This window comes from Rhinatrema bivittatum, chromosome 13 (assembly GCF_901001135.1).
Source record: "Rhinatrema bivittatum chromosome 13, aRhiBiv1.1, whole genome shotgun sequence".
NCBI lineage: Eukaryota > Metazoa > Chordata > Amphibia > Gymnophiona > Rhinatrematidae > Rhinatrema > Rhinatrema bivittatum.
In genome coordinates, this window is record NC_042627.1 from 67130676 (window position 1) to 67158060 (window position 27385).

The 27385-nt window shown below is 39.9% G+C and overlaps 3 protein-coding genes across 10 annotated transcripts in view; 2 read left to right on the plus strand and 1 right to left on the minus strand.

Moving 5' to 3' along the window:
* The window catches only part of WDR93 (WD repeat domain 93), a 42504-nt gene extending 24339 nt beyond the window's left edge, over positions 1–18165 (minus strand). The window contains exons 1-7 of one of the 2 annotated variants that reach the window (XM_029574672.1): positions 17985–18165; positions 13849–14204; positions 12188–12272; positions 9286–9350; positions 7206–7284; positions 5440–5525; positions 115–156 (exon numbers count right to left, since the gene is read on the minus strand). In XM_029574672.1, coding sequence (XP_029430532.1) covers positions 115–156; positions 5440–5525; positions 7206–7284; positions 9286–9350; positions 12188–12272; positions 13849–14112 — 621 coding nt within the window. In that variant the 5' untranslated portion in view covers positions 14113–14204; positions 17985–18165. Of the gene's footprint in view, positions 1–114; positions 157–5439; positions 5526–7205; positions 7285–9285; positions 9351–12070; positions 12273–13848; positions 14205–17984 lie in introns of both variants that reach the window. The other variant, XM_029574671.1, reaches the window with a different exon arrangement.
* A 74-nt stretch (positions 18166–18239) lies between these two features.
* On the plus strand, positions 18240–26402 carry PEX11A (peroxisomal biogenesis factor 11 alpha). 7 transcript variants are annotated; one of them, XM_029574674.1, is made up of 5 exons: positions 18240–18388; positions 18965–19050; positions 20581–20672; positions 24095–24210; positions 24821–26402. In XM_029574674.1, the coding sequence occupies exons 3-5, from the start codon at positions 20617–20619 to the stop codon at positions 25378–25380; spliced, it is 732 nt and encodes a 243-aa protein (XP_029430534.1). In that variant the 5' UTR covers positions 18240–18388; positions 18965–19050; positions 20581–20616; the 3' UTR covers positions 25381–26402. The 7 variants fall into 7 exon arrangements, with proteins under 7 accessions (XP_029430534.1, XP_029430538.1, XP_029430533.1 ...); XM_029574673.1 differs by lacking the exon at positions 18240–18388 and adding an exon at positions 18404–18480; XM_029574678.1 differs by lacking the exon at positions 18965–19050.
* FANCI (FA complementation group I) overlaps positions 20595–27385 on the plus strand; it is a 153004-nt gene continuing 146213 nt past the window's right edge. Inside the window, exon 1 of the mRNA XM_029574663.1 lies at positions 20595–20672. The gene's annotated coding sequence lies outside the window, so the exon portion shown is untranslated. The remainder of the gene's footprint in view (positions 20673–27385) is intronic.

Consider the following 27385-nt stretch of genomic DNA (forward strand, 5'->3'; position numbering starts at 1 on the left):
TTAAAAAAATAAATAAACATTGGGCGAGGATAATACTGTACATTCCAGCATTTACCAGGATGATTTGAAGCTTAAATTAATTTGCACACAATTATGTTTTGCAGCATCGTTTACCGTTTCTGACTTTTCATCGCAGTTTAGCTCAGACACTTTTTGCTGTGAAAATGGAAACAAAGAAACTTCTTTCAGTCTGTAGAACCTTAATTCATTCTGGAAAATAGGACAGATGCTATACTGGCCTCGTATATGAGATATAATACACTTTCCAAGAACGTATGTCCATTTCTCCATATGACTTCTCCTGCTCTGGTTATCTGCATTGCTCTACAACAAAGCAGCACATTACTCTCAAATCAGGGAGAGTTCTGTTGACTTCAAATTCACCCACTTGGTTGTGTTTAAATATCACTGTTAATGATTTTGTAAGCTCATCCAAATTTCAAGCCGAAATCGGTATTTATAAAGTGAAACTCTACAATGGGTCACAGCTAGATACAGCCCTTAAGGGCCAAAAAAGTTCTGCTTTTCAGGATATTCACTATGGATATGTACTGGAAAAATCTGTCCACAGTTCCTTTTTAATAACTAAGAATACAATCAATGTATAAATTTTGATTATTCTCAAAATCAGTTTCATTTGCAGCCCATGAGCCATCTGACTGGCCCCCATGTTCCATTTAATAACTATAAATAAATCCCATTGAAATGTGCGAGACTCAATATATTGATAAACATTATTCAGCCCACTTGTTATTAGACCAGAGTTTCCCAATCCTCTCCTGGAGGCATACTTATCCTGGTGTGTTTTCAGGATTACCAAAATGAATATGCACAAGACAGATCTGCATACACCAAGTGTCCAATGTATGCAAATGTATCTCATTCATATTCATTAAGGATATCCTGAAAACACAACTAGCTAGGTATGCCTCCAGGAGAAAGCTGAGAAACTGTATTGGACAATGCTCATACAGTTTCAGGATAAGATGAGTTTAAACAAAGTAATTAAGAATGAATGATCTGCATGCAAAGTCAATTGCACCATGGACAATGCGTTATCTCACAATAATGGGGCCAGCAAGAATCTTGCCTTCTGCACCATTCTTTTCAATGTCTGTCTGATATACAGTATAAAAATCTATGGAGTGAATTTTCATAAGAACATAAGAAATTGCCATGCTGGGTCAGACCAAGGGTCCATCGAGCCCAGCATCCTGTTTCCAACAGTGGTCAATCCAGGCCATAAGAACCTGGCAATTACCTAAACACCAAGAAGATCCCATGCCACTGATGCAATTAATTCACCAACTCGAGCGTACAAGGGAATCCTTGTGCGGTGGTAATCTTGTACGGAGGTATTTGATGAGGATAACCGATTTGCAGTTATCCTTTCTGTTACCTCCGTCTATTATTCTTTTTATTAAGGTCAAAAATATTTTTTAAGTGCTCTTTCGTGTATTTTTTCTTAAAATCCCTTCTCCCCTGCTGCTTTTCCGTCCCACTGCTAGTCTTTCGTCATACTTATCAAGGTCATCGCCTTTGTTGATTTCTCATGGGTACGGAGCTGCTTGTCCGACACGGGCCATGTTTCGGCACGGGTGCCTGCTTCAGGGACTGTGGGAGAGTGTGCCGTGTCCTATGTGGGGTTCACAGCATTCTAAAGTCGTGTCGGACAAGCAGCTCCGTACCCATGAGAAATCAACAAAGGCGATGACCTTGATAAGTATGACGAAAGACTAGCAGTGGGACGGAAAAGCAGCAGGGGAGAAGGGATTTTAAGAAAAAATACACGAAAGAGCACTTAAAAAATATTTTTGACCTTAATAAAAAGAAAAATAGACGGAGGTAACAGAAAGGATAACTGCAAATCGGTTATCCTCATCAAATACCTCCGTACAAGATTACCACCGCACAAGGATTCCCTTGTACGCTCGAGTTGGTGAATTGTTGAAAAGGGAAAGAGGTTGGTTAGTGAATACTGATGCAATTAATAGCAGTGGCTATTCCCTAAGTATAATTGATTAATAGCCATTAATGGACTTCTCCTCCAAGAACTTATTCAAACCTTTTTTTAACCCAGCTACACTAACTGCACTAACCACATCCTCTGGCAACAAATTCCAGAGCTTTATTGTGCATTGAGTGAAAAAGAATTTTCTCCGATTAGTCTTAAATGTGCTACTTGCTAACTTCATGGAATGCCCCCTAGTACTTCTATTATTCGAAAGTGTAAATAACCGATTCACATCTACTCGTACAAGACCTCTCATGATCTTAAAGACCTCATTTCCCCCCTCTGCTGTCTCTTCTCCAAGCTGAACAGCCCTAACCTCTTCAGCCTTTCCTCATAGGGGAGCTGTTCCATCCCCTTTATCATTTTGGTTGCCCTTCTCTGTACCTTCTCCATCGCAACTATATCTTTTTTGAGATGCGGCAACCAGAATTGTACACAGTATTCAAGATGCGGTCTCACCATGGAGTGATACCGAGGCATTATGACATTTTCTGTTTTATTAACTATTCCCTTCCTAATAATTCCTAACATACTATTTGATTTTTTGACTGCTGCAACACACTGAGCCGACAATTTTAAAGTATTATCCACTATGATGCCTAGATCTTTTTCCTGGGTGGTAGCTCCTAATATGGACCCTAACATTGTGTAAATACAGCAAGAGTCATTTTTCTCTATTTGCAACACCTTGCACTTGTCCACATTAAATTTCATCTGCCATTTGGATGCCCAATCTTCCAGTCTTGCAAGGTCCTCCTGTAATGTATCACAATCCGCTTGTGATTTAACTACTCTGAATAATTTTGTATCATCCGCAAATTAGATAACCTCACTCGTTTTATTCCTTTCCAGATCATTTATATATATATTGAAAAACATTGGTCCAAGTACAGATCCCTGAGGCACTCCACTGTTTACCCTTTTTCACTGAGAAAACTGACCATTTAATCCTCTTCTCTGATTCCTGTCTTTTAACCAATTTGTAATCCATGAAAGGCCTTCGCCTCCTATCCCATGGCTTTTTACTTTTCTTAGAAGCCTCTCATGAAGGACTTTGTCAAATGCCTTCTGAAAATCCAAATACACTACATCTACTGGTTCACCTTTATCCACATGTTTATTAACCCCTTCAAAAAAAATGAAGCAGATTTGTTAGGCAAGACTTCCCTTGGGTAAATCCATGTTGACTGTGTTCCATTAAACCATGTCTTTCTATATGCTGTACGATTTTGATCTTCTAAAGATCAAAATGTACAGCATATAGAAAGACATGGTATTTTTCCCGGCACTGAAGTCAGGCTCACTGGTCTATAGTTACCCGGATCACCCCTGGAGCCCTTTTTGATTTTAATGATAGGTTACAAATTTTAACTAATAGATCAGAAATTTCAATTTTGAGTTCCTTTAGTACCCTAGGATGCATACCATCTGGTCCAGGTGATTTGCTACTCTTTAGTTTGTCAATCTGGCCTACTACATCTTCCAGGTTCACAGTGATTTGGTTTAGTTCGTCTGACTCATCACCCTTGAAAACCATCTCCGGAACTGGTATCGCCCCAATATCCTCATTAGTAAACAAGGACGCAAAGAATTCATTTAGTCTTTCTGCAATGACCTTATCTTCCCTAAGAGCCCCTTTAACCCCTCGGTCATCTAATGGTCCAACCGACTCCCTCACAGGTTTTTTGCTTCGGATATATTTTTTTAAAGTTTTTATTATGAGTTTTTGCCTCTATGGCCAACTTCATTTCAAATTCTCTCTTCGCCTGTCTTATCAATGTTTTACACTTAACTTCACAATGCTTATGTTTTATCTTATTTTCTTCAAATGGATCCTTCTTCCAATTTTTGAAGGATTTTTTTCGGCTAAAATAGCCTCTTTCACCTCACCTTTTAACCATGGCGGTAATCGTTTTGCCTTCCTTCCACCTTTCTTAATGCGTGGAATACATCTGGACTGCACCTCTAGGATTGTATTTTTAAACAATGTCCATGCCCGTTGAACACTTTTAACCTTTGTAGTTGCACCTTTCAGTTTTTTTCTAACTATTTTCCTCATTTTATCAAAGTTTCCCTTTTGAAAATTTAGTGTTAGAGCTGCAGATTTACTTATTGTCCCCCTTCCAGTTATTAGTTTAAATTTGATCATGTTATGATCACTGTTGCCAAGTGGCCCCACCACCGTTACCTCTCTCACCAAATCCTGCGTTCCACTAAGAATTAAATCTAAAATAGCTCCCTCTCTTGTTGTTTCCTGAATCAATTGCTCCATGAAGCAGTAATTTATTACATCCAGGAACTTTATGTCTCTAGAAAGTTTTCTGCCTCCATCTGCTGGTAGGGATGCATAAACCCACTTGTCTGGACTGAGCCGAGGTACAAACAGGAATGGGGTGATCTGGTGATTCCAAGCATCCGCAAATTATTTTCAAAACAATGTATGTGCCTGCTTTATAAAATACATGCCTCCATGTTTAATTTTGGATGTTTATTTCACATGTAAAATATTCATATGTATATTTAGAAAATAGGTAAAGAAAGTATGCATTTTCTTACACTGGAAATATATACGCATACTGAAACATATGCTTATACTTTCGAGCAGAAATAAGCGGTATTTTATAAACTATGGAGTTTATTAAATATTAGCATTAATCTCCATGCATCCGCATCCACTTACACACACAAATGCTGCATTGCAAATAGTTTTGAAAGTTGGGCTCCCTCTGTTTTATAAAAAAAAAATAAATGTACATTATAAATAATAAAGATGATATAAGTAATACTCCATTAAATTCAGAGTTTATGTATAAACTGGATCCAAACACCAATCTGAATTTGGGTAAAGGAGTAGTGGTACTTATGATATTAGTTTCAATAATCAGTAAGTATGGAAAAAGATCTTAGAATTGCCTTATTCACTGGGCAAGTGACAAAAAATGGAAGCTTATCTCCCTGCATCATAGTAAGCCATGCAGACTTGTATAATAATGCAATATTGTCCAGTGCACTAGTGAAATTGTGTGCCCTGAGCAGCTGAAAGAACTATAGGCCTATAGTAAGTCTTCCTTTCTTTTTTCTTACTGATTACTTGGTCTTGGCAATGTGTTATTCTCCAGTAATTTACATATAAAATTTATTTTTGAAATATCACTGGACAAGTGTTTTAACCATTATCATTGCCCAGTAATATCATTAATAAGTTGCAAGCTTGTTGACTTTGACATCATTTCACTCTATGTTGTATGGTGAGAGTGCTCTGAATGTAGACCCCACAGGCATATCCAAAGCACAAAGAAAAAATCTCCCCGCAAACGTGATTTCAGAGGGCGTTTGAAAATGTGGCAAATTGTCAGAAAATACAAGATTTTTTTTTGCTTGAAAATATGGGATATCATATTTAAGATGTCTGGCTTCTGCCTTACTGTTTTTGCCACATACGAGTGTTCCACTTCTTTCAGCCAGGTATCTTTGGGCAACCGGTAAACGTCCAGCCAAGTTTCTCCACTGCCTGCATTGAAAAACCAGGCTCCTGTGAACAACTGGGAACTGAGAAAACTGCCCTACCAAATTTACCTTGAATTTTACCTACAGAGCTAAATGGAAATACTTAAAACATTAAATATATAACACTGTTTCACATTTACCCATTCAAGTCCTTTCATGATTTTATAGGCCTCTATCATATCTTCCCTCAGTCGTCTCTTCTCCAAGCTGAACAGTCTAATCTCTTTAGTCTTTCCTCATAGGGGAGCCGCTCCATTCCCTTTATCATTTTGGTCGCCCTTCTCTGTACTTTCTCCAGTGCAACTATATCTATTTTTGAGATGTTGTGACTGGAATTGTGCACAGTATTCAAGGTGCGGTCTCACCGCGGAGCGATATAGAGGCATTATGACATCCTCTGTTTTATTTGCCATTCCCTTCCTAATAATTCCTTTTTTGACCATTGCAGCACACTGAGCTGACGATTTCAGTATAATATCAATTATTATATCAGGGGCAGTTGTTCATTAGTTTTGAACCTATGATCTTGGGAGCAGCACGAGCATGTGTTGAAAATAGTTTCTCGACTGTTGCTAAGCCCTGTTCTTTAGCATGCTTTTATTTCTTTATTTTTGGTCTGGCAGTTTCTTCTTGCTCCTTTGGGCTTCCAGCTCATTTACAATATTTTTTATTTTTTTCTTCAGAAAGCCCCCTTTTTTACTTCAATTATTTGTGCTGTATTCCTACTTTATATTTATCAATGTAGTACCTGCGTAAGGGTCAGGTAAGAGTCAGCCCGGCAGTGCCCCAATTTATAAGTTCTAAGCTATAAAACAAAACAAACGGTGAAAATTTAAAAAAAAAACAAAAACATAATGAAAATTCATTCATTTGTAGATACATAGAAATTTCTGTTCTAGGCAAAAGCAGAGCAAAATAAATGTGCAAAAAGTCAGGCCTTTTACTTGCACTGCTTTGAAATAAATCACTGGAGAAAAAGATTTGCCAATTTCCTGTAAGTTCTGAAAAGGGGAAAAAATGACAGGAGAAAAATATTGTACAAGCAAAAAGGAAAGAAACAGTCTGCAAAATGTGCTCTAGGACTCTTGCCGAAATTTTAAATGTAATATTTTGAGCAAAAGACCCACCCTACTTTTTTCTTTAAACGTGATATAAAGACTGCAAATGTTCTTTGGATGTATGTGATGTTTGTCCCTTCCAGTCACTGCTTGACAAGCTTATTTCTCATCCTCATGCTATAACCCTTCCGGAGAGTTACACTTACACATGGAAAACAAAAATCTTGTTTAGCAAAGTTTTGCTCCAGTGTTGTCTAGGGCAAAACAACTGCTCCGGATTTATCAGTACAAATATTCTAGTGTTTTAAATGGGGAAAATGATGGGGCAAAATGGAGCAAATTTTGCATGGGACAAAAACATTGATGATTCTACCCCATGTCTCCAATAACCCTAGAAGGGAGCATCCACACTGTGTCCTTCTACCCTACATATTCTCTTTCCTTAAAGCCTTTCCCAGTACTCATTTGATTTAGTTATGGATAACACCAGCATAAAAACCATGAAGACATACATTACAAAAGTAAGAGTAATATTGTTAACATAAAAAAAAATATAAAAATATATGTTGGAAAAAATCAGGAATTTATCAGGTTAGAAATCTTAAGAATCTAGCAGCATGACTTGCCTTGCAGAAGGATCCCAGCATATTCTCCCCCTTGGCAGATCCCCAAATTCATGCAAATGGTTCGCTTGCTTATATCTTCCTGTAAAGAAAAGTAATGCTTTAATTGGATGAGACATTAGATAAATTTGGTACCAGGAAGGGATCATACAAGAGAGGGTCTAGATTTCAGATTATAAACATCCCAATATAAAACAAAGCAGGACCCTTTGTTCTTTTTTATTATGATTTTTGTGAATAAACTCCAAAGAAAGCCTATTTCCTTTAACTGGATTGGAGTCGTCTAGTCAGATAGTTATCTTTCTGATCCAAAACTGAAGGGGTCATTCTCTAATGCTATCGCACGCAAAAAGAGATGTTTCGCATGCGATAGCTAGCTCGGAAGAAGAGGAGTCGGGGCGGCACCGGGGCCGACGCTGCGAACACATCGCTGGCGGCGAAAGGTAAGACTCCTTATCACCGCCAGTTTCGCGCCGAATAACTACACCTTTTATGGTGAGTTATTCAGCACGAAAGCGGGCAGCGATCGCACCGCGGAGGTGCGATCGCTGCCGGCTATCGCAGGACTGCCCCCCGCTTCACCCCCCCGCCCCCCATTACCACCGGATTCTCTAAAGTCTGCGACCTTAGAGAATCCAGGCCTAAGTCATGCATTATAGGATATACATTGATGAAGAAATACAATGGATTATTTTCTTGCATTTTACAAAAAACATATGTATTTCTGAAGCTGCACATGCCCAGAATATTTAAATAATAGAATGCTAAGGGACATTTGTTTTAGATTACTTTATGATCCAACAAACTGAATTAAAACTATATAAAAATAGAGACCATATAACAATTTAGCAACTGCTCAACAGGGTTAGCTGGATTGCATATACCACCATATACTAGTTTTGGAGAATGTAAATGAAATAAAATGCAATGCAGCTGGTGGTTCAGTCCATTGAGATATGGAAAATATGCTCACTAAACTGAAATATGCATAATTCAAACAGCACAAACGTGGAACCAACTGTGTAAACATAGCTTAGTGTGGACGACATGTGACTGAAGAACAGATCTGTTATTGTATTATGGATGTGAAATCCTATAAACACTTCCAGTGTTTCTGAAACAGAGGTCCACATTCAAAAGCCATTTAGACCGATAACGTAATAGTTATCCGTCTAAATGGCTTACATGGCTATATTCCAGGGGCATTCCAGGCAGGGGGTAAAGTTATCCGGCCAACCTAGCCGAATATCAGGTATATCCAGCTAGGTTAGTCGGATAACTTTAGACCTGTTTCTGAGCCGGCCTAAAGTCATCCGGCATTGTATGGCTGGATAACATACCACTTAACCGGACATCTTTAAACAACCTCCAACTAAGTAGTGCTGTCATTACCCCAACAAAGGGTGGACAATCCTCTCCCCTCCCACCAAAGCAGGATACTACCCCCACCCGTCCTCTCTCCAAACCTTCTTTTAAAACTTGAGGACAATGCTGGACTCCAGCCCCCCCGGTCCTGCTTGTAAAACCCAATGATTGGCTGCCTCCCTCCCCACTACTCACCTACATTAAATATTAAATATGTTTTTATCATGTTGTTTATAAGTTTTCCGATTAATACAAGACAAAAATACTTGTAAAAATGAAACAAGAGGCTGATTCATATGACAGGCTCAAAAAGCATATAGGCAACGAAAATATAAACTATAAATGAAAACCTCTCCTTGGTACATAAAGCTAGCAGAGAATGGGGCAATATATATATATAGGAGAAAGAACGTTAAAGCTGAAAACAGGAAACAGGCTTTACACAGCACTACCATTAATGTAAGTGCGTACTACCGGATAGCTCGGTGCTCACAGGCAACTTTTTGGCATCTAAATAAACCCTTAATTGTTCAGGGACAAAAAATATAAAGCATTCATTATGAAATTTTACGATACATTTACAAGTAAAAGACACTCAGGGAAAGAAAGGCCTATCTCCTAGCCTGTGGGAAATATTGGGAAAAATTATTAAATATTTTTTCTCCCTCCTTAACCCAATAGCTGCTAATGCACCACAAAGAGAGAGAAAAGGGCATACCAAGTCATTGATCACTTTTACCAGGGAGATGTGGTCACAAGTGAAATAAAAGAGGCGAGCAACTCCTGAAACAAAAAATAAAACAGCCCATGAGCGCTACAAGAATTTGAAAGTGTGCGCGATAGGGAAGGGGAGAAAAGGGAGGTCAAAGGATTCAGAATAAGCATCCGCAGTAAGGGGAGGCATTCCAGAGGCTGGGATGGACAAACATTTGCTCTTACAAGCATATGTTTGAAATTTAAGACATGCATGTGTAAATTTATTCAAAGATAATACCCACACATTAAGCAGATTCAAAGCTGCGCGCTTACTTTTTCTCAGGCAACTTTCAAAGGGAATGTTTCCCTTCCAAAATTGGTGCAAAGGCCACAAGAAAAAAAGTACCTGCGAACTTTCAATTATTTTAGGCCTTGATATGCCCTCCGTCCCTAAAAAAGGGAACCCAAAGTAATTTACAGTTTAGAAACAAAGTACAGCAAAAAAAAAATAGTACATAATCATAACACTATAAAATAATACTATACATTAAAAGAACTGTAAATAAAATCCTTAAATACTGCTGACCACAACACCCACTCTCAAAGAGGGAACAAAAGGCAGGAAGACATCTGTAAAAACAGCCCAGGAACAGCAAACCATCTCATCACTAGTATGGATAAGATGCATTACAAAATATAATGGTGAAACATCCAAAGAGGCACATAAACATAAGAAATTAAATAAACTTGCAATCCCACTCAACAACCCACAGAATAATAAATAAAAATCCAAAGCCCAAAACTAACCACCTTCACTGCTAACCTAAAACCCAAAATACTGCCAATCCATCTAACCGAGCAGAAATTATACCCCCCCTTTCCTTTCTTTTTCTGCTCCCAAAGGGAGGACCCCCCTCAGATAATCTCATTAGGGTAGGGGGGTGGAGGCTCCAGGGATGGGGGCCTCTTTCTTCTCTGGGGAAGGCAAATGGAAAAAAGATTCCTCCCTCAGGCAGCTCTAGCAGGTCACACTACGGCTGGCCGTCTGCCTCCTACTGTGGCTGCCTCTTTAAGGCCCGCAATGTCAGTGGGAAGAATGGAGCCTCAATGTCAGCGGCATCCTAGCAGAACAGCGGCCCAGTCTGAAAGGAACTGTCTATGGGAGCTAATTTTGTAATAGCCCACATAAAATTGAAGCTAATTACCTGCATACTTTACATGAGTACTTTCCCTTTGAAAATTATTCCATCTAAACTAACCACACTCACCTAATTTGTGCAATGAGGTTTGGGTTTTTTTTTGTAAACATTGTGGGGTAGATTTTAAAAAGGTTGCGCGCAGGCGTACATATGTGCGCGCTACCCGGCGCTCATTACCTATTAGCGCAGCAAAAAACAATGCATGTTAAACCACGCGAAATTTAATGCGTATACATTAATGCAAAAATATTAGTTACACATTAGTACACATTAATGCACATCTCATTACATATGGCCATTAATGTACACACTAAACACTGCACTAACAAATGTTAAGTTGACATTAATACACTTTTGTACAATTTGCCCCTTAATGACTGGAAAAAAGTGAGCAAAAAGCCAATAGCGCAGTTTGTTTGCCTGATTTAGAAATAGTGGGGTGAATTTTTAAAGTTACCTATGTAAAAATTAGTATCTCGCTGCCTTATTAACATAGGTTTACATTAAGGTTAATGCAAGCTAGCAAATGTGCATTAAGTGTTATACTGTATAACCTACAGTACCTGAATGTAATCTGCTTTGAAGTGCTGAAAAGTGGAATATAAATCAATAAAGAAAGCACTTCAGGGCATTGACCCCTAAAACTGGGCTTACTATATGAAATACAAATCTGAACAAAAAGGGGTAATCTAACAACTGCAATTGTTTTAACTGCCAATGGAACTATCTGAAAACATTTTCCTAATACTGATGCTTGAAAAGTTAATAAGAAAATGGTCATCCAATAATTACTTTTAGGGAACAAACTAGGGGCCCTTAAAACAACTGCAGTAGAAAAACTACCATTCTTCTACATCTCCACTCTCAAAATCTCCTAAAGTAAGTTGAGGAGATGAAGATAAAGCAGCACAAATCAACATGATAGTTATTTGCTAGTACTGCTGCTTTAAAATCAAGAAGCCCTGCTTGTCAGACCATGGCAGGAGCTGAGTCCTGACAGGAGATCTTGGTTAAATGTAATGAGAAAGCACCTGAGTCATCACTGCTTTCAGAGGTACAACGATTTTTTTTTCAACAATTATAATTTAGTTACACGTTTCACTCATGCATCAACCAATGCTACGCTAACTTTCCAAGCTCCCAAACCAGAAAACTAAAGAGAACCTTAAAAATTAAGAAGAAAATGTTAATATCATAAAGCAAACTAACAGATGTAAAAAAAACTTCCCTGTCTTGAGTTGATTGGAAGTACCCTCTCCAAATTAAACATTGATGTTAAGGAAAATAAAGTATTAGCTTTGTGACATGCCAGAAGTACACAAAGTACAAAACAATACAACTTGAACGTTATGGGGTGAATTTTCAAAGAGTTGCGCACATAAAAATTAGCATATGTGCATGTAAGAAGCATCTACTCAAGTCAGGTAATGCTTAGTAAGAAACTTTCTGCAGAAACTGGACTTGTAACTATAATGATTATCGTCAAGCATCTTTGTATAGTTCACCAAGTTGTAAGAAGCTGGTAGAATACAGTAGAAGAAGACCCACTTCACTTTTAGTCATCCAGCTTTTATCATTGAATATACAAGCAGTATAAGCAGACAATACCCATGTTATCCACTGTGCCAATGAGATATGTCTGATTCGTCACGTGGCAGGCAGAGAGGGTAGATATTTCTACCTCTCCTGCTTCCCAACCACAAATCCTTGTGAAACTGGACATACTGAAGACTGCTAATCCACTGGTAAGCCCAACAAAGATTAAACTTTCAGCTCCACATGTTGTTATGCAATTGGCTCTTCCATAAAACTGGTGAGAAACAGAAATAAACATGATTACAACATATTATCTCCACTTTTATATTCAAATGTTACATTCAATTAAAAAACAGTAAGAGGACAAATTTTATGACTGCAAGCTTATTTTCAAAGGGAAACTCCTCACAGAATTTCCCTTTAAAAATGTAACACGGATTCGCTTGTATCCGCATGCTTTGCATTGGCATGGAAGCAGGTGTAATGTACACAAGTTACTTGCAGAGATCTGAAAATCTGGGAATGCGTCTGCTTAGCCTGGGCAAACTTGCATGTGAACTGGCAGTATGCAGGCAATTGTGTAAAAGGCCATAAACAAGTTTTACCTGCGGAAATATCTTTGAAAATTACTCTTCCTATGTCTGACTTTCAGACTGAATGCATAAGCTCTAGTTATTAACAGCACCTTTTCATTGGAAATACCATCAGAGGTGTGGGTGTGTGTGAGCATGTGTGAAAGAGAGATAGGATATCATGTCCTTCCTAAACAACTTATGTAAGGATATGCTTGTTTGGTCCTAAATGGTCATGTGTTGCCTTGTCCCCCTACATTTCCTGTAGAAGGTTGCTCAGTGTTGTGTGGGGCTAGTAGTGCCTATTGCCCTATGAAGGTAATGAAGCTCCATAGCTGTGGAATGTAGATGTGCAGTACTGCTCATAAGGGAGTTACGGGCAGGCAAAATCTACAATGAGGATGAAGTGGGAATGTTTCCTTTTTACATAAATTTGAGCCTTCCCTTTCCTCTAGAAGATACTCCCTGTCATACCATTATAAAAATGTGTTTTACTAATCATATTTTTAATATTTATTTTTCTTTTTCCTTATCGATTCCTATGGAGTTGTGCTAGATAAGTGGTTCTGACCATGAGACAGTGAGGTGATTAAAGTAGGAACAAGCACCGGTACTTCTAACTTCTTGGCCTTAGTTCAAGCTGATACCATAGCAAGAGTTTAGAAAAAAAAAGGATTGCAACGGTTTTGTACACTGTAATGAAGCTGATGAACTATGCAATTCTGAGTCTGCCCTAAGAACTTGCATAGAGAAGGATTATTTGGTTTTCCCAGGAGAGATGGGGTCTCTGAACCATATTCTTAAGGTACATTATGTGGGGTGGTTTTTTTTTTGTATTTGTCAAATCTGGGAAATAGATTTCTGCTGGAAATTTGTCAAAGTCCTAGCTTTGGGTGAATTGAGCCCTAAGAGGGCTGTTATGAGATTGACAGCAAACGGATGCACAAGTTACGCCAATTTTCAAAGCGAATTTATGAGCATTAAGTCTGCTCTGAAAATTATCCCACCAAATTCACCAGCACCTGCTGTGATATGCATAGAAGCCTCTCAGTAAACCTGAGGCACATGCGAGTCCAAACCCCTTCCCAATGCTGCCTCCTGGTCCGCTCAGTCCAGGAAAACTTGTGTGCATACAGGGCTTATGCTTGTACATTTTCCTGTTTATCAGGTGGGCAATTCTATAACAGGTTATTTCCATGGGTAAAGCACTGTTTTACCCACTAAAAGGGCTTTGAAAATCACCCTCTGTATAATTATTCTTTACAGAAAGTTCTGCACCTTAATTTCATCAGTTGGCTGGTAAGCGGTGGCTTTCCTCTTGAGTCTCTCTGCCTCTCGGCACTCTTCCCTTGCCTGAATTTTCTCCCAGGACTGGTCAAAAATCCGGTTTACTATTTTCCCAATCATCCTATAAGGCTGCGGCAGGCAATCAAGGGCTTGGTCTGGATCCTTGAGATAGTAATCTTCCTCTTCCATTTTAGACCAGTCCTTCTCGGAAGGGGATGGGATGTGCATTGCTCCCTTTCTGATGTACACAGGCATCCTGCTGTTTGATAATTCTTCTACAGGCAACCGTACTTCAAATCAAATCAGAAGCTTCCAAAAGGCAGCATTGGAAACGAGGAAACAAGTATCTAAGAAAATAATTAAAGAAGTTAGCTTACTATCTTAGGAAAATATTCATGTTTTAGATTTAATTTTGTGTAGATGTTTAACTACTTCAGATGGACTTTCTCTGACAGAAATCTGGTGTTTTTTTCTGACCATTCCACTAACTTGACAATTGTCTCTCTGCTTATGGTGCTCATTTTTTTAAATTTTATTTTACTATGGCAAATTGCTGTACCTCTTTCATACTATGCACCTGACTAACTAAGCTTTTTTTCCCCTAAACACACAGAATAGGAGAAAAGCCTTAATACATTAGTCCCTATGACTCAGCTGCATACTTTCTTTTAGAATAAACTTTATCATAATTTTGAGTTCAGAGGTCTAATTACATTCGAGTTTATTATGTAAGCTATAGCACAAATTGTGCATTTCTTTTACTGCTTTCCCAGAAGTAGGATTATTTTGGGACTGATTCAAACATGCCTTAATAGTAGAGAGCATATCTCCTACACAAAAGGGAATTAGACACTGGAAAATCAGATTATCTGATTCTGCTTTTTCTGGTGCTTAGATTTATTTATTTATTTTATTTATTGTTTTTGTTATACCGAGTTTCATGATAGGCATCACATCAACCCGGTTTACAAATAACAAGGAGTGTAAAGCATAACGTAACGTAAAAAACAATATTTTCAATAAGAACCTTGAACTTTAAATACAGTGAATCAGAAAAAGGGAGAGGGAAAGTTACAAAAAAACAAGGAAAATAAACTTGGGATGGAAGGGGAGAAATTGAACAGCACAATATTTACATTTCAGCCTATTGATACATTAGAATAGCAAGTGAAAAAATAAGACTATGAAACGGTACATAGGTAATCAAATGAATAAATATATATATATAAATATATATATAAATATATAAAATATATAAATATATAAATAGATCCCTTTAAGCAGAAGACATGCCAGAAAACAAAATTTCACTTGGTCCCCAAGAAGGCAGTTTTCAAAGCCAGTCAGCCAGGTAAACTGGCTGTCTGAAAACTGCTACTAGCCGGATTAAAGGGGAGGCATTTTGGGTGGATTTAGAAAATATCATGTGTAGATCAAACTTTCAATCTACACGTGTTCTTTTCCATCACAGTGTTACCCACTAAAAGACAAGTGCAGCAGTCTACAGGTACAAAGTACCCATGCCAGTTTGTTATTACCCATGCAATTCTTTGCCAAGTTTTGCTCAAAAAGGTAGTTCTTTCTGTAAATGTTTATTTCAAAAGGTCCAGTGGAGAAGACTGCACCACGTATATATCAATCAGAAAGTAATGAATAGTGCAGCAGTCATGATTAAGAATCAATCAAAAGTGAATGTTGTGAATAACAATCATGTATAGTGGCAGATATGGTTTATTTAGACTTTTAGATCATCAATTATTACAAATGTAGTTGAAGTAGCTGAGTCCCCCAACTCGTACATGTTTCACGGACATGCTAAATCGGGAGGGACAAATCACTAAAATCAAGGAAACATAAAATTGTGTAAGAAACAAGAATTCCTTTCAACAATTAATCTCTGCATGCACCAGGAAAATAAGACAATAACTAAATATACCTGTTTTTGTCAACATACAGTATCAGTATATATCACTGTGTATGGCTTCAAAGCAAACAGAAGCAATGCTTCCGTTTGCGCGCCAAACTAGTCACATGACCCCACATCACCAATCAGAAAAATAGAAAATTAAACCAATCATGAAAGAGAATTAAGAGAATAGATCATGTATCTAGAACAGCGTAATCTTCATACATACTTGCAGATGTCATGTAAGAATATATTTCAAACAGCATGATGTCCACAAAAATAGAGCTTGCACAACAGAGATATTGACTTCAAATACCACTTTAACTATTTCTACTTATACAAGAAAAGGTAGAAGAATCAAATATTTACTGTACATATGAACACTGGAAAAGAAGCAGAGGATTGAGCATAGGAAATAAAATAGTAACACTGGATTCCTTATTCAGACCAGGTTTCAAAAATCATAAATAAGAAATACAGCACTGTTCTCTTTACAATGTGTCAAACCAGTCCTAACCCTCAAACAGAGAGATAAACCACTCACGGGAAAATACAGAAAAACCTATCAAGGATACAAGTCATATACATAAACATCAAGTCATGTGATCCTCACATGTATGAGATTCAGAACTACAGGTGCATTAATTAATAAAACTGAGACCACTCGATTTCCTGGTTCAGGCCAGCAGGGTGCGTGGATCATAGTTTGGAAAATCCACTGCATTCACCGTGTCACCGCCTCTGTTATGAGGAATAATTTTATCAATGACAAAAAAGCATACATCGTGTATTGTATGATGTGCTTGAATCCATTGTGAAACAAGAAGTGCTTCCTCCCATTGGTGACATAAACAGCTACAGAGTTCCAAAATTTGAGTGTGAATTGCAGGGATAGTCTTGCCAACATAGAGCAATGGACAGGGACAAAATCACATATACCACATACAAAGTATTACAGTCAGATGAAAAATTAAGCCTATATTCCTGATTGGTGACTGGATGCTGAAACTTTGACAGTGACAGTGATAAAAGACAAGCACAGCAAGAGCCACACTGTTTATTTCAAAACAAAATTAGATTACAGGCAATAAATAATCAAATCCCTTGATGTAAGACATTAGTATAACATGCTACAGCACCCTTCTCTTATCCACCCACCACAATTTCTTGACTTGCAAATGACAACAGACATCCATGACCAGTGTTGTCCAAGATTTTAATGTTAATTTTAGGAGAAAAAGTCACTCTCCAACTTCCAGCTCGAAAGTTAATGTCTGGAATGTTCTCCAGTAAACAGAAAATGTTTGATTCACTGCTGTAGAGGAAACTAACATGACTTCTCATCTCTACGCTAGTAACCTCAGGGCTGGTGCAAGGGTCTGTAGCACTCTAGGCAGACGAATGAAACATTGCCCCTGTTCTTCCCCTCCCCCCCCCAACTGTTATCAGCCCTCATTTCAATTTTGAAAATGGCACCCTCGCATACCCTGGTGGCACCCCATCCACTGATGCCACCCTAGACGATTGCCTAGTCCCACCTAATGGTCGCACCAGCCCTGAGTAACCTTCGACTATGAAATATGTTAGTTCTTCCATTGGCACAAATGGGCACATTCACTCATTTAGAGATTCCCACCTGCCCTTTCTTCCCAGCCTGAACAGCATTCACCTCCTCTCCCTCCCCACCGATCACTCGCAGGGACCACTGCTGAGGCCTGGGGCTGTTTCTTCTCCAGCGAGCTCCCTCCTCCTCCTCCTGTCCCTGCTAGTAGCAGGCAGCCCCTGGGGGGAGAAAGGAGAGGAGGGGTTGGAGCTGACCCCCTCAGAGCGGTCACTTGCTCTAGCCCCTTCCTTCATGCCACCTTTTGGAGAAGATGGAGGGGCTGCTACTGGAAAAGTAGGGTCTCCTGCTTTGTGCATTGGCTCTATGAGCAAGGACTGTCTCTTATGTGTGAACAGCTGCTGCGATAACAGTTGTGGGCTTTTCACCCCCTCCCCTCCGGTTCCTTGCATGCTGCCTGGCAGGGTTGTGGTCGTTTTCTGCTGCCTGAGATCCACGGCACGAGCCCTGCGAATCCCTGCCCGGAGCTTTCCTCCGGTGCTTCCGAGGAGACCCGGCAATTTATGCACGAGGTGGAATTCCCAAGCAGGATTCCTCTGTTCCACGCCCCCGTCTCCCCCTCCCGCGGCCGAGAAGGGGGTGCCAGACGCCTCTACCAACCTCCCGGCTGCCCCACTCAGCCTCTGCTTTTCTGCTCCTTCCGTCTCGAGGCGCCCGCGCTCCTGCCTGTAGCCTCCAGTTCTTGCGTCGCCATGGTAACCGTCACCGGAAGGCGCACCCGAGGGTCCGGGCGGAAACTAGACTCGGAAAGCAAAGGACCTCTCCCGAGTCACCAGAGCAGAAAGGGGGGAGGGGGGGCGGAAATCCTAACGTGTGCTTAGCTAGGATTTTTCGCCGCTGGGTCAGGTCCTTCTCGCGCTTCGCTCCCATTTTAACAGCAGGGTTCCTCGCTGGAGCCTTCTTGGCTCAGTTCTGTGGGGTTTCACTGAACCCGAGACGTGCGCTTGTGCGACCGAGGCCCTTGCGCTGGTCGGAATTGTGTTTCCCCGGGGGCCGCTTTAAAGGTAACCCAGACACCTGTCGGCCCCACTTTGGTCGCCGGCTCCGGGCTCGCTCCGCGGCCGCTTAACTGCCTTTCGCCGGCGCCCAGGGAGATGTAGGTGTGCCCTGTCTGTCTGACACCTCTTAGTGCTGTATTCCAGTGTTAGACACAGAATGCAAAGGACTCTTGTTTCCTCGTCCCTATCCCTTTGTCTTTCCCTAAGAAAGTCTCAAGTTACCTATTGCAGCTGTGCTTTCTGTAGAATAAACATTTGGTAGCAGGGAGAGGATGGTTTAATGGGTTTTTTGTCTGCAGCTCTGATTTGACTCTCCTGCCTGCTCAGACCAGACAATACATTTGGGGGGGGGGCGGGGGCATTTCAAGCTGGGCCTGTACCGGGCCGGACGTGTTCGCCAGCTCTCTGGATTGCAATGTCCCAGGGGCATCGTCCTGCCTAGCAGCGGATGGCAGCCCGGCTGGGACTTCATTTCGCGAATAATTGTTAATTCTTCAGATGGTTACCTCGAAGGGGAGGAAGGCCATTCTTGAAGGTCAGCTGACAGAAGTTGGCTTTCACTGTTTTTTTTTGTTTAAGCAGCTGTATCGCTTACTGCCCAACAGTTTCCGTTCGCTGCAACGGAGTTGAGGCACCAGGAGTTCACCTTGGTGTGATAATTTGTCTAGGTAAGTTAAAACATAAATCTCCTTGTCATAAGGGAGACATTGTTAAATTTTTCTGAATTTACCCATTGGTAAACTGTTATGGTGTCTTATTTCTGGTCTGAAATCTTGGGAGGTCAGTCACATGCTGTAAGGGTTAATTCAACATGTTTGTTGAACTGTGTTCTCGCTTTGCACAAGCCAGAAGGGCATTTAGTTTGCCTCTGGTTTGTTATAAATCAGGTATGTTTAGAGAGCTGCTTGTGTCTTATCAGTTATCTCCCCTTTCCCTGTTGTCAGTGTCCCTCCTTTTCCTGACGGTGTTTAGCTTAAGCCCGTTCCTGTATTACCCCAGAGGAGTCCCTGCACTAAGAAAAATCAGAGGACGCCGTAGATACAGAAGTAAAGACAGGCAGAGTGTTTCTGGCTACCACAGCTGTTTGTGCTCCAGCATGAGGGGGTCCCTTGTTTCTTTCTTGTTCTTATCTTTGGTTTTTTTTCCAGTGTAGTTTTTTTTTATAAGATTAGTTTTAAGCACCTTTTTTTTTTTACTTGTGTCTTTTCTGTCCCTTTCTCTTTATTGTGTGTTTGAATGTATTTCTGATTAGTTTCATTTGTTTCTCTTTTGGCTGGCACTTTATGAGCTCCAGCATTATTACATTTCATGCTTAAGAATTTCTTTGTGTCGGGCTGTGGGCGGTCCGTATGTTCCCTGCTGGGAATTGCAGTTTTGACTTGGAGCGTTCCCCTCCCTCAGTTTTCTTGAGTCTCACAGTGTTTTCTGGGGACTGGAGTAGGTTGCCCCTCCCCTGTGTGCCTGGCAGAGCGGCTGCGTGTGTGTTCACCCCTCCCCTTGGAATTCTTGGCATTCTTTTGTTTGGAGGGGGTATGCCCTGTCTTTCTGACACCTCTTAGTGCTGTATTCCTGTATACCAGTGTTAGACACAGGGGTAGATTTTCAAAGGGGTATGCTCGTACCCCCCGAAAACCTACCCCAAACCCCCCTGCGCACACTGAGCCTATTTTGCATAGGCTCGGCGGCGCACGTAAATCCCAGGGCTTGCATGGAGGGGCGTGGCGGGGGGCGTGCCGCGAGGACCAGCCCCCGGGTCGGGTGATGGCGCGCCAGCAGCCCACTGGCATGTGCAGATTTATGCCTGCCTGCTTTCCGCAGGCGTAAATCTGCCAACAAAGGTAGGGGGGGGTTTAGTTAGAGCCAGGGGGGTGGGGAAGGGAGGGGAAAGTGAGGGGAAGCGGGAGGAAAGTTCTCTCCGAGGCCGCTCCGATTTCGGAGCGGCCTTGGAGGGAACAGGCAGCGCGCGCTGATCCTGGATTTTATAAGGTATGCGCGTATCTTATAAAATCCAGCGTACTTTTGTTCACGCCTGGTGCGCGAACAAAAGTACGTGCTCGCATAAATTTATAAAATCTACCCCACAGAATGCAAAGGACTCTGTTTCCTCGTGTTTTGTTCTGTTCCTTGTCCCTATCCCTTTGCCTCTGTCTTTCCCTAATAAAGTGTCAAGTTACCTATTGCAGCTGTACTTTCTTTAGAATAAACAGAGAGAAGCGGCACCGCCGGCCCATACCATGGACGCCTTCGTGAGATTCACGAACAAGAGCCAGGGACGGGACCGGCTCTTCAGGTGAGTTGCTCGGGGGTCGCTCGCCCGCTCAAGGGAAAATAAGGTGATGTAATTCTGTATGAAGGAAGGGTGCCGGTAAACTAACTTCTACCTACAGCAGCAGTGCAGATAAAAAATTAAAAAAAAAAAAAATCATTGGAAGGGGAAAATTGTAGTTGCGATGAATGGCAGATGCGGTGATGCTGAAATGAAATGGGGACAGGGAGGGGGCGCTTTGAAAACAAATTGAAGAAATGAAAAAGAGAACTCTTAGATGCTAACAGCAATGAGTAAACTGTTTTTTCTTTTTTTAATGAAAATTGTATAAAAATTTGGCCTAATTTAATGCAATGCATGGAAAACAATGCTAGCATTACAGCATGAACATTTTTCTTTCATTTCAAATACGGCAAACCGTGTATTTGAGACAATGTTCTTGCATGAAGGTTGTTGAAAACATTATGTACATTTAACAGTTATCCACTATAAATGTTTAACCAATAAGAAATGATTAGTTATTTCTGTTTTAATGGGTGTTTGGTTGGTTTTCAAAATGGGAGTGTGTTTCTTCCGTTCTCCATTTTTTCTTATGACAGCATGTTACTCCTCGGTTATTTGCATTCTTAATCTCAACCAAAAGGCCAATAAGAGATGATCTAACATATGGGGGTTTGTTTTGGTTTTTTTTTGGGGGGGGGGGGGGGGATTCCAAGAGAGGGTTTAACTCTTCTGCTTTGGCAATGGTTGTAAGTAGGGTTACCATCTTTAAACCTTTTTTTTTTTTTTTTTTTTTTTTTTAAATGGTTGACCAGCCAGTCCCCTTCTTCCCTGGTCTCGTTTCTTATGGACAGTTTCTTTTGGATCGGGGGGGAGGGAACAGTCCAAGGCCCATCAGCAGTAGTAATAAACTGTACAGCATGGGCTGCAGACTGGATCAGTGTGCATTCCACTCCTACGCCACGTCCTCCCGTACAGAAGCCAGGCAGTGCTATCAATATTTTAGGATCAGTATCTGCAAGGGAAGGATGGATTTTTGACTGAGAAAGATGGAGGCTTTGCTGCTGTAGAGGCTGGCATGGGATGGATTTAAGATTTTGGTGCCCACAGGCAGAGTGCCATAGTGCTGCCTCTTTAAAACTGTGGCAGCCCTGAAGCAAGTGGAAGCAGGCTTCTCTTTGCCCTAGATACTTGTCGTCATCTTGGGCAGTCGCTTATGTTGCCTGTGCCTAAATCTGGGCCTGGGCTGGCAGTCAACAAAATGCCAGCAATTGCATTGCCAGTTTAAAGATCCTGCTGGCTGCCCTTCACAACTTTATTGGCTAGCCAAATTTATTTATTTATTTGCAATAAGTTCTATTCCTCATCCTTTCCAAAAAAATTAACCAAATCTAGTTGTAAAATGATTTTGTCCCCAGTAGGGGTCAGGTGGCAGGTTCTCAGTTTCAGCCAAAAAGGGAGTGCCCTCAGCTCATGGCTCAGACCCTACCTTTGGGTCTTAGACCAGAAGAGACCAAAAAGAAATATGAGCATTATTTTATTTTCATGTCTAATGCAGATCATCAGAATTTAATTTTACTAAGATGGCTAACATTGCTTGCACTGAAAACCACATTAACCAAAGGTATCTAGCCAAAATGTGTTGCATTTTACTCTCATTTCCCACAGGGAAACTAGCTTGAAAAGGTCATCTTGTCTGTCTTTGTGACCCACACCAATGTCTTTTGAACCAGTTGCCCTGTTTCATCCAAATTTTTGCCATAGATAGAATTCGCAGTGAGCCTCAGCTCATGCTTTCCAATTGCCGTTGACACCCTGATTCTTAGAACCCTTTTCCTTTTTCTTTCTTATAAGCCAGTTCAGCTGAAATTTCAGGTAGTTCAGACAAAGTACATAGTGATGTCATTGAGCATTTTGAAAGCTGTCCTGCCATTGGTTGGTAATAATCATATGCAAATTTTTGTACAGAACTAGGCATGATGGAATGTTCACGTATCCACTTGTTTTAAATTTAAAAACCTTTCCAAGATATTGAGTGCACGTGCAATTCTAGCTATAAATAATTCTAGGTGATGTGTTCATATGCAAAATTTTTAATTCTTCTTCTATGAACTGCTGAACAGTAATATTTCCTAAAAGGGCCTCTAGTCTACTACACACTTTTGCAATATTAATTTGTACTTTTATAATAAACGGCTTCTTACAGTACTGACTATTTTATTCTCTCAGAATCCATAGTTGTAGCTTAAGTTTCATGCTTTAAGAGAAAAACAACTCTGTTAAATATTAGATTTTTTAGTAATTAGTTTTATAAGGCAGCAGAGCCAAACGATATATTTATAAGGTTAATAAATAAAAATATTTTAAGATACAAGCTCTTGGAACTAGTATAGTCCCTGAGGCCTTGTAATGCAAATAAAGCTGAAGTGGAGAAAGAGAGAGAAGAAAAGAGTTTTATGCTTATGAATAAAATGAAGTTAGGGCTAAGGATTTTCAGAGATTATTTTTTGGCAATGCTGAAAACCCAGCTTGGGCTGTGAGCTGCTGGCAGCATAGCCTTCGGTTTTTGAAACTTTTTTTTTTAACTGGCAATGCTACACAGATTAGGATATAGTAACAATATAAAGCAACTCAGTTTATAACTCTAGCAAACATATCAGTACTAAACTAGCAAGTGCAGCAGCACAGTGGCTTCTAGGTTGAAAATGTGCTCCCACAGATAAGTTGCCAGCTGCTTGCCAAAAATAATCCCTTAAAAATCATTACCTCTCCTATTTACTGTCCCAAGATAAGAATAATTGAAAGATGTTTGGCTGAAGCCCACATAGCCTATGTGGTGTAGATCCTTTGCTCAGATGTATATATTTTATTTTATAATAGAATACAATCTTTACATATGTGTGGATCTATGTTGTTCAGGTATGTGGGATCGTGATCAAGGAAGCTGAAACCATGTTTGTAATGGCAGCCTGCACCCTCTAGAGATGCTGCAGTATCCACCCCCCCCCCCCTGGTGGAGGAGGAAAAGTAGGGTCAAGAAATTGAAGGGTGCGGGTAAGCAGGAGAAGGGTGCAGTCCAGCTGCATCGAGCTCCCAAGGAGAAGTAAGAGGTTGCATTATAAGGGCAACATCAGAACTTGGTTACACACCTCAAAGACCAAAAGGCAGTTAAACTTGTAGAGCACCGAGGGCAGTGGTAAGGCCAGTGAAGGATGATGAGGATAGGCTGGATGAGCCAACTGGTCCTTATCTGCTGACTTCCAGCATGTTCCCATGCTATCGGTGTTAAGCTAAACAGAATAAACACATTGGGCACCATTTATTTACACTTTGCCAGCAGAGATCTAAAAAAAACCCCGAATTATTTTAGGAGAAAATGATTTTTCATGCATTTCATTCTTTTTTTGTTTCCTATTTACACCATTATCCTCATTTTTCCATTTCAGAGCTACTCAGTATACATGCATGTTGCTTAGGTATTTATTACAAAGTAAGACTGGCAAAGAGAGAGTGCTAATGAAGCTCAAAACTTTGGAGTCTAATATGAGTTCTGGGCGCAAATGTAAGTACGACGCTTCCTGCCCGACAATCCTTATTAGCAAATCCTTACTTCTAAATTTTTTTTAGAACAGTTTTATGGTTTTTAATCAACCATCAAATACTCTGTGGCTTTCTTGATACCACAGTAGGTCTTTTTGTTTGTAGGGTAGTACAGGAAAGCTTGTGCTGCAGTTGAGTTTAATCTCTGGTAAAGATAAAAAGTTTTGCTTTCTCTTACAGCCAGCCCCATAACTCTCATAAAAGCAGGTCATTTTAAGGGAACCATGAAATGATGATCATGAAAAGGGTATTAGGAGTTGGGTTTATCTGACTGTTCTACTCTGTAGTGTGTCACAAAATCAACTTTCTTGTGGTCAGAGCACTGGACTCTGCTTTTGAGAGTATTTGTAGGGGCATGAGCCCTCTGCCACTGACAGTGTGTGGGAGAGGCTTTGGGCGAGTTGCTATAATCTCCCTTTCCTTATGGATCCAGTTGAAAACAAAGCATTTTTCTTAATCTGACTTTTCCCAATCAACCAGTTAAAAAAAAATATATATGTGTGTGATATATATCACACATTTTTTATTTATATTATTGCAAAGAAAATAGCAATTATTTTGTTATTTTGCAGTGTTGAGACTTGGCAACATGGTGCATGCGGTTGAAGCAGCGAAGAGAACTCTCCAGCTTCCAAGCCTCATTCCCCGCTTTTGCCTGACCATTTCCAATGTGAACAGAGTCCTTTATTTTATCTGTGACACTATCCTGTGGGCAAGGAGCACTGGTCTAGTTTCTGATATCAATAAGGAAAAATGGATCCGTTGGGCAACCAGATACTATTTTTATTCACTTTTGATGAACCTGGCTAGAGATTTGTTTGAAATATTGCAAAGGATAGAAAAGAATGCCCAGGATAAGAAGACTGAGGCACTCTACAATCATAACAACCAAGAACAGGATCCAACCATCACAATGGTTACATTTGATTCTTCTCTGCTCCTGCTTTACTGCAGCCTGAAGAACCACCCTTCACTCTTGTTGGACACAATAAAAAACCTTTGTGATCTGTTTAGCCCCTTGGACAAGCTGGGTATCTACAAGACCAACCCTGGATTAATCGGCCTTTGTGGTCTTCTCTCTTCCCTTGTAGGCATTCTTACAGTGGCAATTCCTCAGTTACAACTGAAGTAAAATCTGAGATACCCTTTAAAGCATCTCTGTAAATAGAAGTCGTGCTGAGAAAATTAGAGGTTTTGGATTCACGTGTGTTCGTACTATCTGACTTCCAGATCTTTTTTTGTATAGTTTACGAAAGGAAATCACCTTTTTGCCTTCCCAACTTGCTCAGCACAGGTTTTGTTCTCATTGAAGCCTATTCTGATGATTTTCTAAGCAGAAAAATCACATCTTAACCCGAGCAAACCATTTTCTATGTGCAGTAACTGGGAGATGTTGTTATAGAAAACTGAGCAGATTTGACCTGCTATAAAAGTTTCAGAATTTTTGTTTTTCAAAAAGTGACTTCTAGCCCTGAGGAGACCAGTGTAAGGGTCAATGAACTGCTATGATACTTGGGCAGAGGAGGATCTGTTTTCTGTTTATCATGCAATATTTTCTGTATTTCCACATCTTTGGCAGATGTTTAAAAGTGTAATGGCAGAGGAAACATTTCTTTAATAACATTGTTTCTCATTCAGTGATAGCAGTAGCTGCAGGATTTGATTTTGCAGCAATATAAATTTTGAATTGTAGAACCTAAAGGAAATAGAGCAAGTTCTAATGCATATAAAAATTTTAGTAATTAGCAATTCTCAGAAAGGAAATCCAGAAATGATGACAAGTAAAGAGCATAGTAGTAAAACTTTAAAAACTATTAAAGTTTACTCGAGTAGGGCGAAGGTAGTACCCTATCAAAAAAACATTTTTTTTCTTGCGTGTGGTACAGAGTTTTTAATAGAAACCACAATTTAGCTTTAAAATTACAGCAAGTAGTGTTTGAGCTTTCAGATAACTTCATTCCAAACTGACAAACTTAAAATCACACACACGGTGTGTAACTAATTATATGCATTTACAGGTAGAACAAACCATCTCTCTTTGGAAATCTCTTTAGAAAGTTTGTCCTCAAGCTAAAACTGTAATGTGGTATAGACCGTCTCTTCTTATTCTTATCATGCCTAGGAAGAATCATTATGGGGGGGGGGGGGGGGGGGGGGGGGGGTGAAACAGAACATGAATCTCAAGCTCTTAGAAAATTACAGATTTGGAAAAAGTAAAAAACCAAAACATAGCACAAGCATCAGTCCCAATATCAGAAGAGTATTTTCAGGCATAGATGAGAAAAAAAAATCAAAGCTGCTTCTACTGAGAAATATGCCTAGTACTGCCAGTTGAATTTTCTAAGAATTCTCTCTGTCCTACTTCACTCTTAACACTTCCTTTAAGCGTATCCCTCAATGAACATCTGTCATTGAGGCATTTTTCTTGAATAGCAGCACATTATCAGTTTATTGGTGCTACCCTGGATACAGATGTAACCACAGTCAGTGCTGTTCCCTAAGCCAACTTAAGTAACTGCTTACTACTTAGTCATTACTCAACATGATATATTTTTACTAAATATCTTCTGTGGGATATTCTGTTAATAAAATGTTTTTTTTTTCCTTAATGGCTGTTTAGTTGTTTAATATTCACACAAATGGGATATTATCAGTTTTAGTTTAAATGCTCCCTTAATTACACATACCATAGGAATTAGATTCAGACTGATATCTGGCATCTCTTGGATGTTTTGAAGACACTTGTGTAATTTCATATTAAAATGCACAAGTAAAGACTTACTGAAAATTAACCATTGTCAGAAATTGTTGAAATATTTGGATCCTATCCCTTGTATGAAATGAATTTGCATTGACCTAGTTAATGTCATAATTTTTCTAGTTGGGGGTCATACTACTACTGATGTCATTGAAATGACCCAACTAGAGCTTTTGAAAAGTTGTTTTATATTTGGTGTCCAGGATGGAGGATCTTGCAGGGGTGTGTATGTTTTAATCCTAATTTACATGCTGAAGTTTTTAGTAGTAGAGTTGCTGTTGTCCTCTCTTTATATTCTCAAGTTGAAAGGGTAAATTTTAAGATTGGCAGTTGGATGTAGCCAAGAATGCTTAGGATGCCATAGGAAAAATATTGTCTA

What these genes read in the sequence shown, in the direction of transcription:
- PEX11A (XM_029574674.1), top strand. Translation starts at nt 20,617, where the DNA reads ATGGACGCCTTCGTGAGATTCACGAACAAGAGCCAGGGACGGGACCGG. An exon ending in GGACGGGACCGGCTCTTCAG is followed by an intron (nt 20,673 to 24,094) that starts GTGAGTTGCTCG and finishes TTTCCATTTCAG; the next exon opens with AGCTACTCAGTATACATGCA. An exon ending in TATGAGTTCTGGGCGCAAAT is followed by an intron (nt 24,211 to 24,820) that starts GTAAGTACGACG and finishes GTTATTTTGCAG; the next exon opens with TGTTGAGACTTGGCAACATG.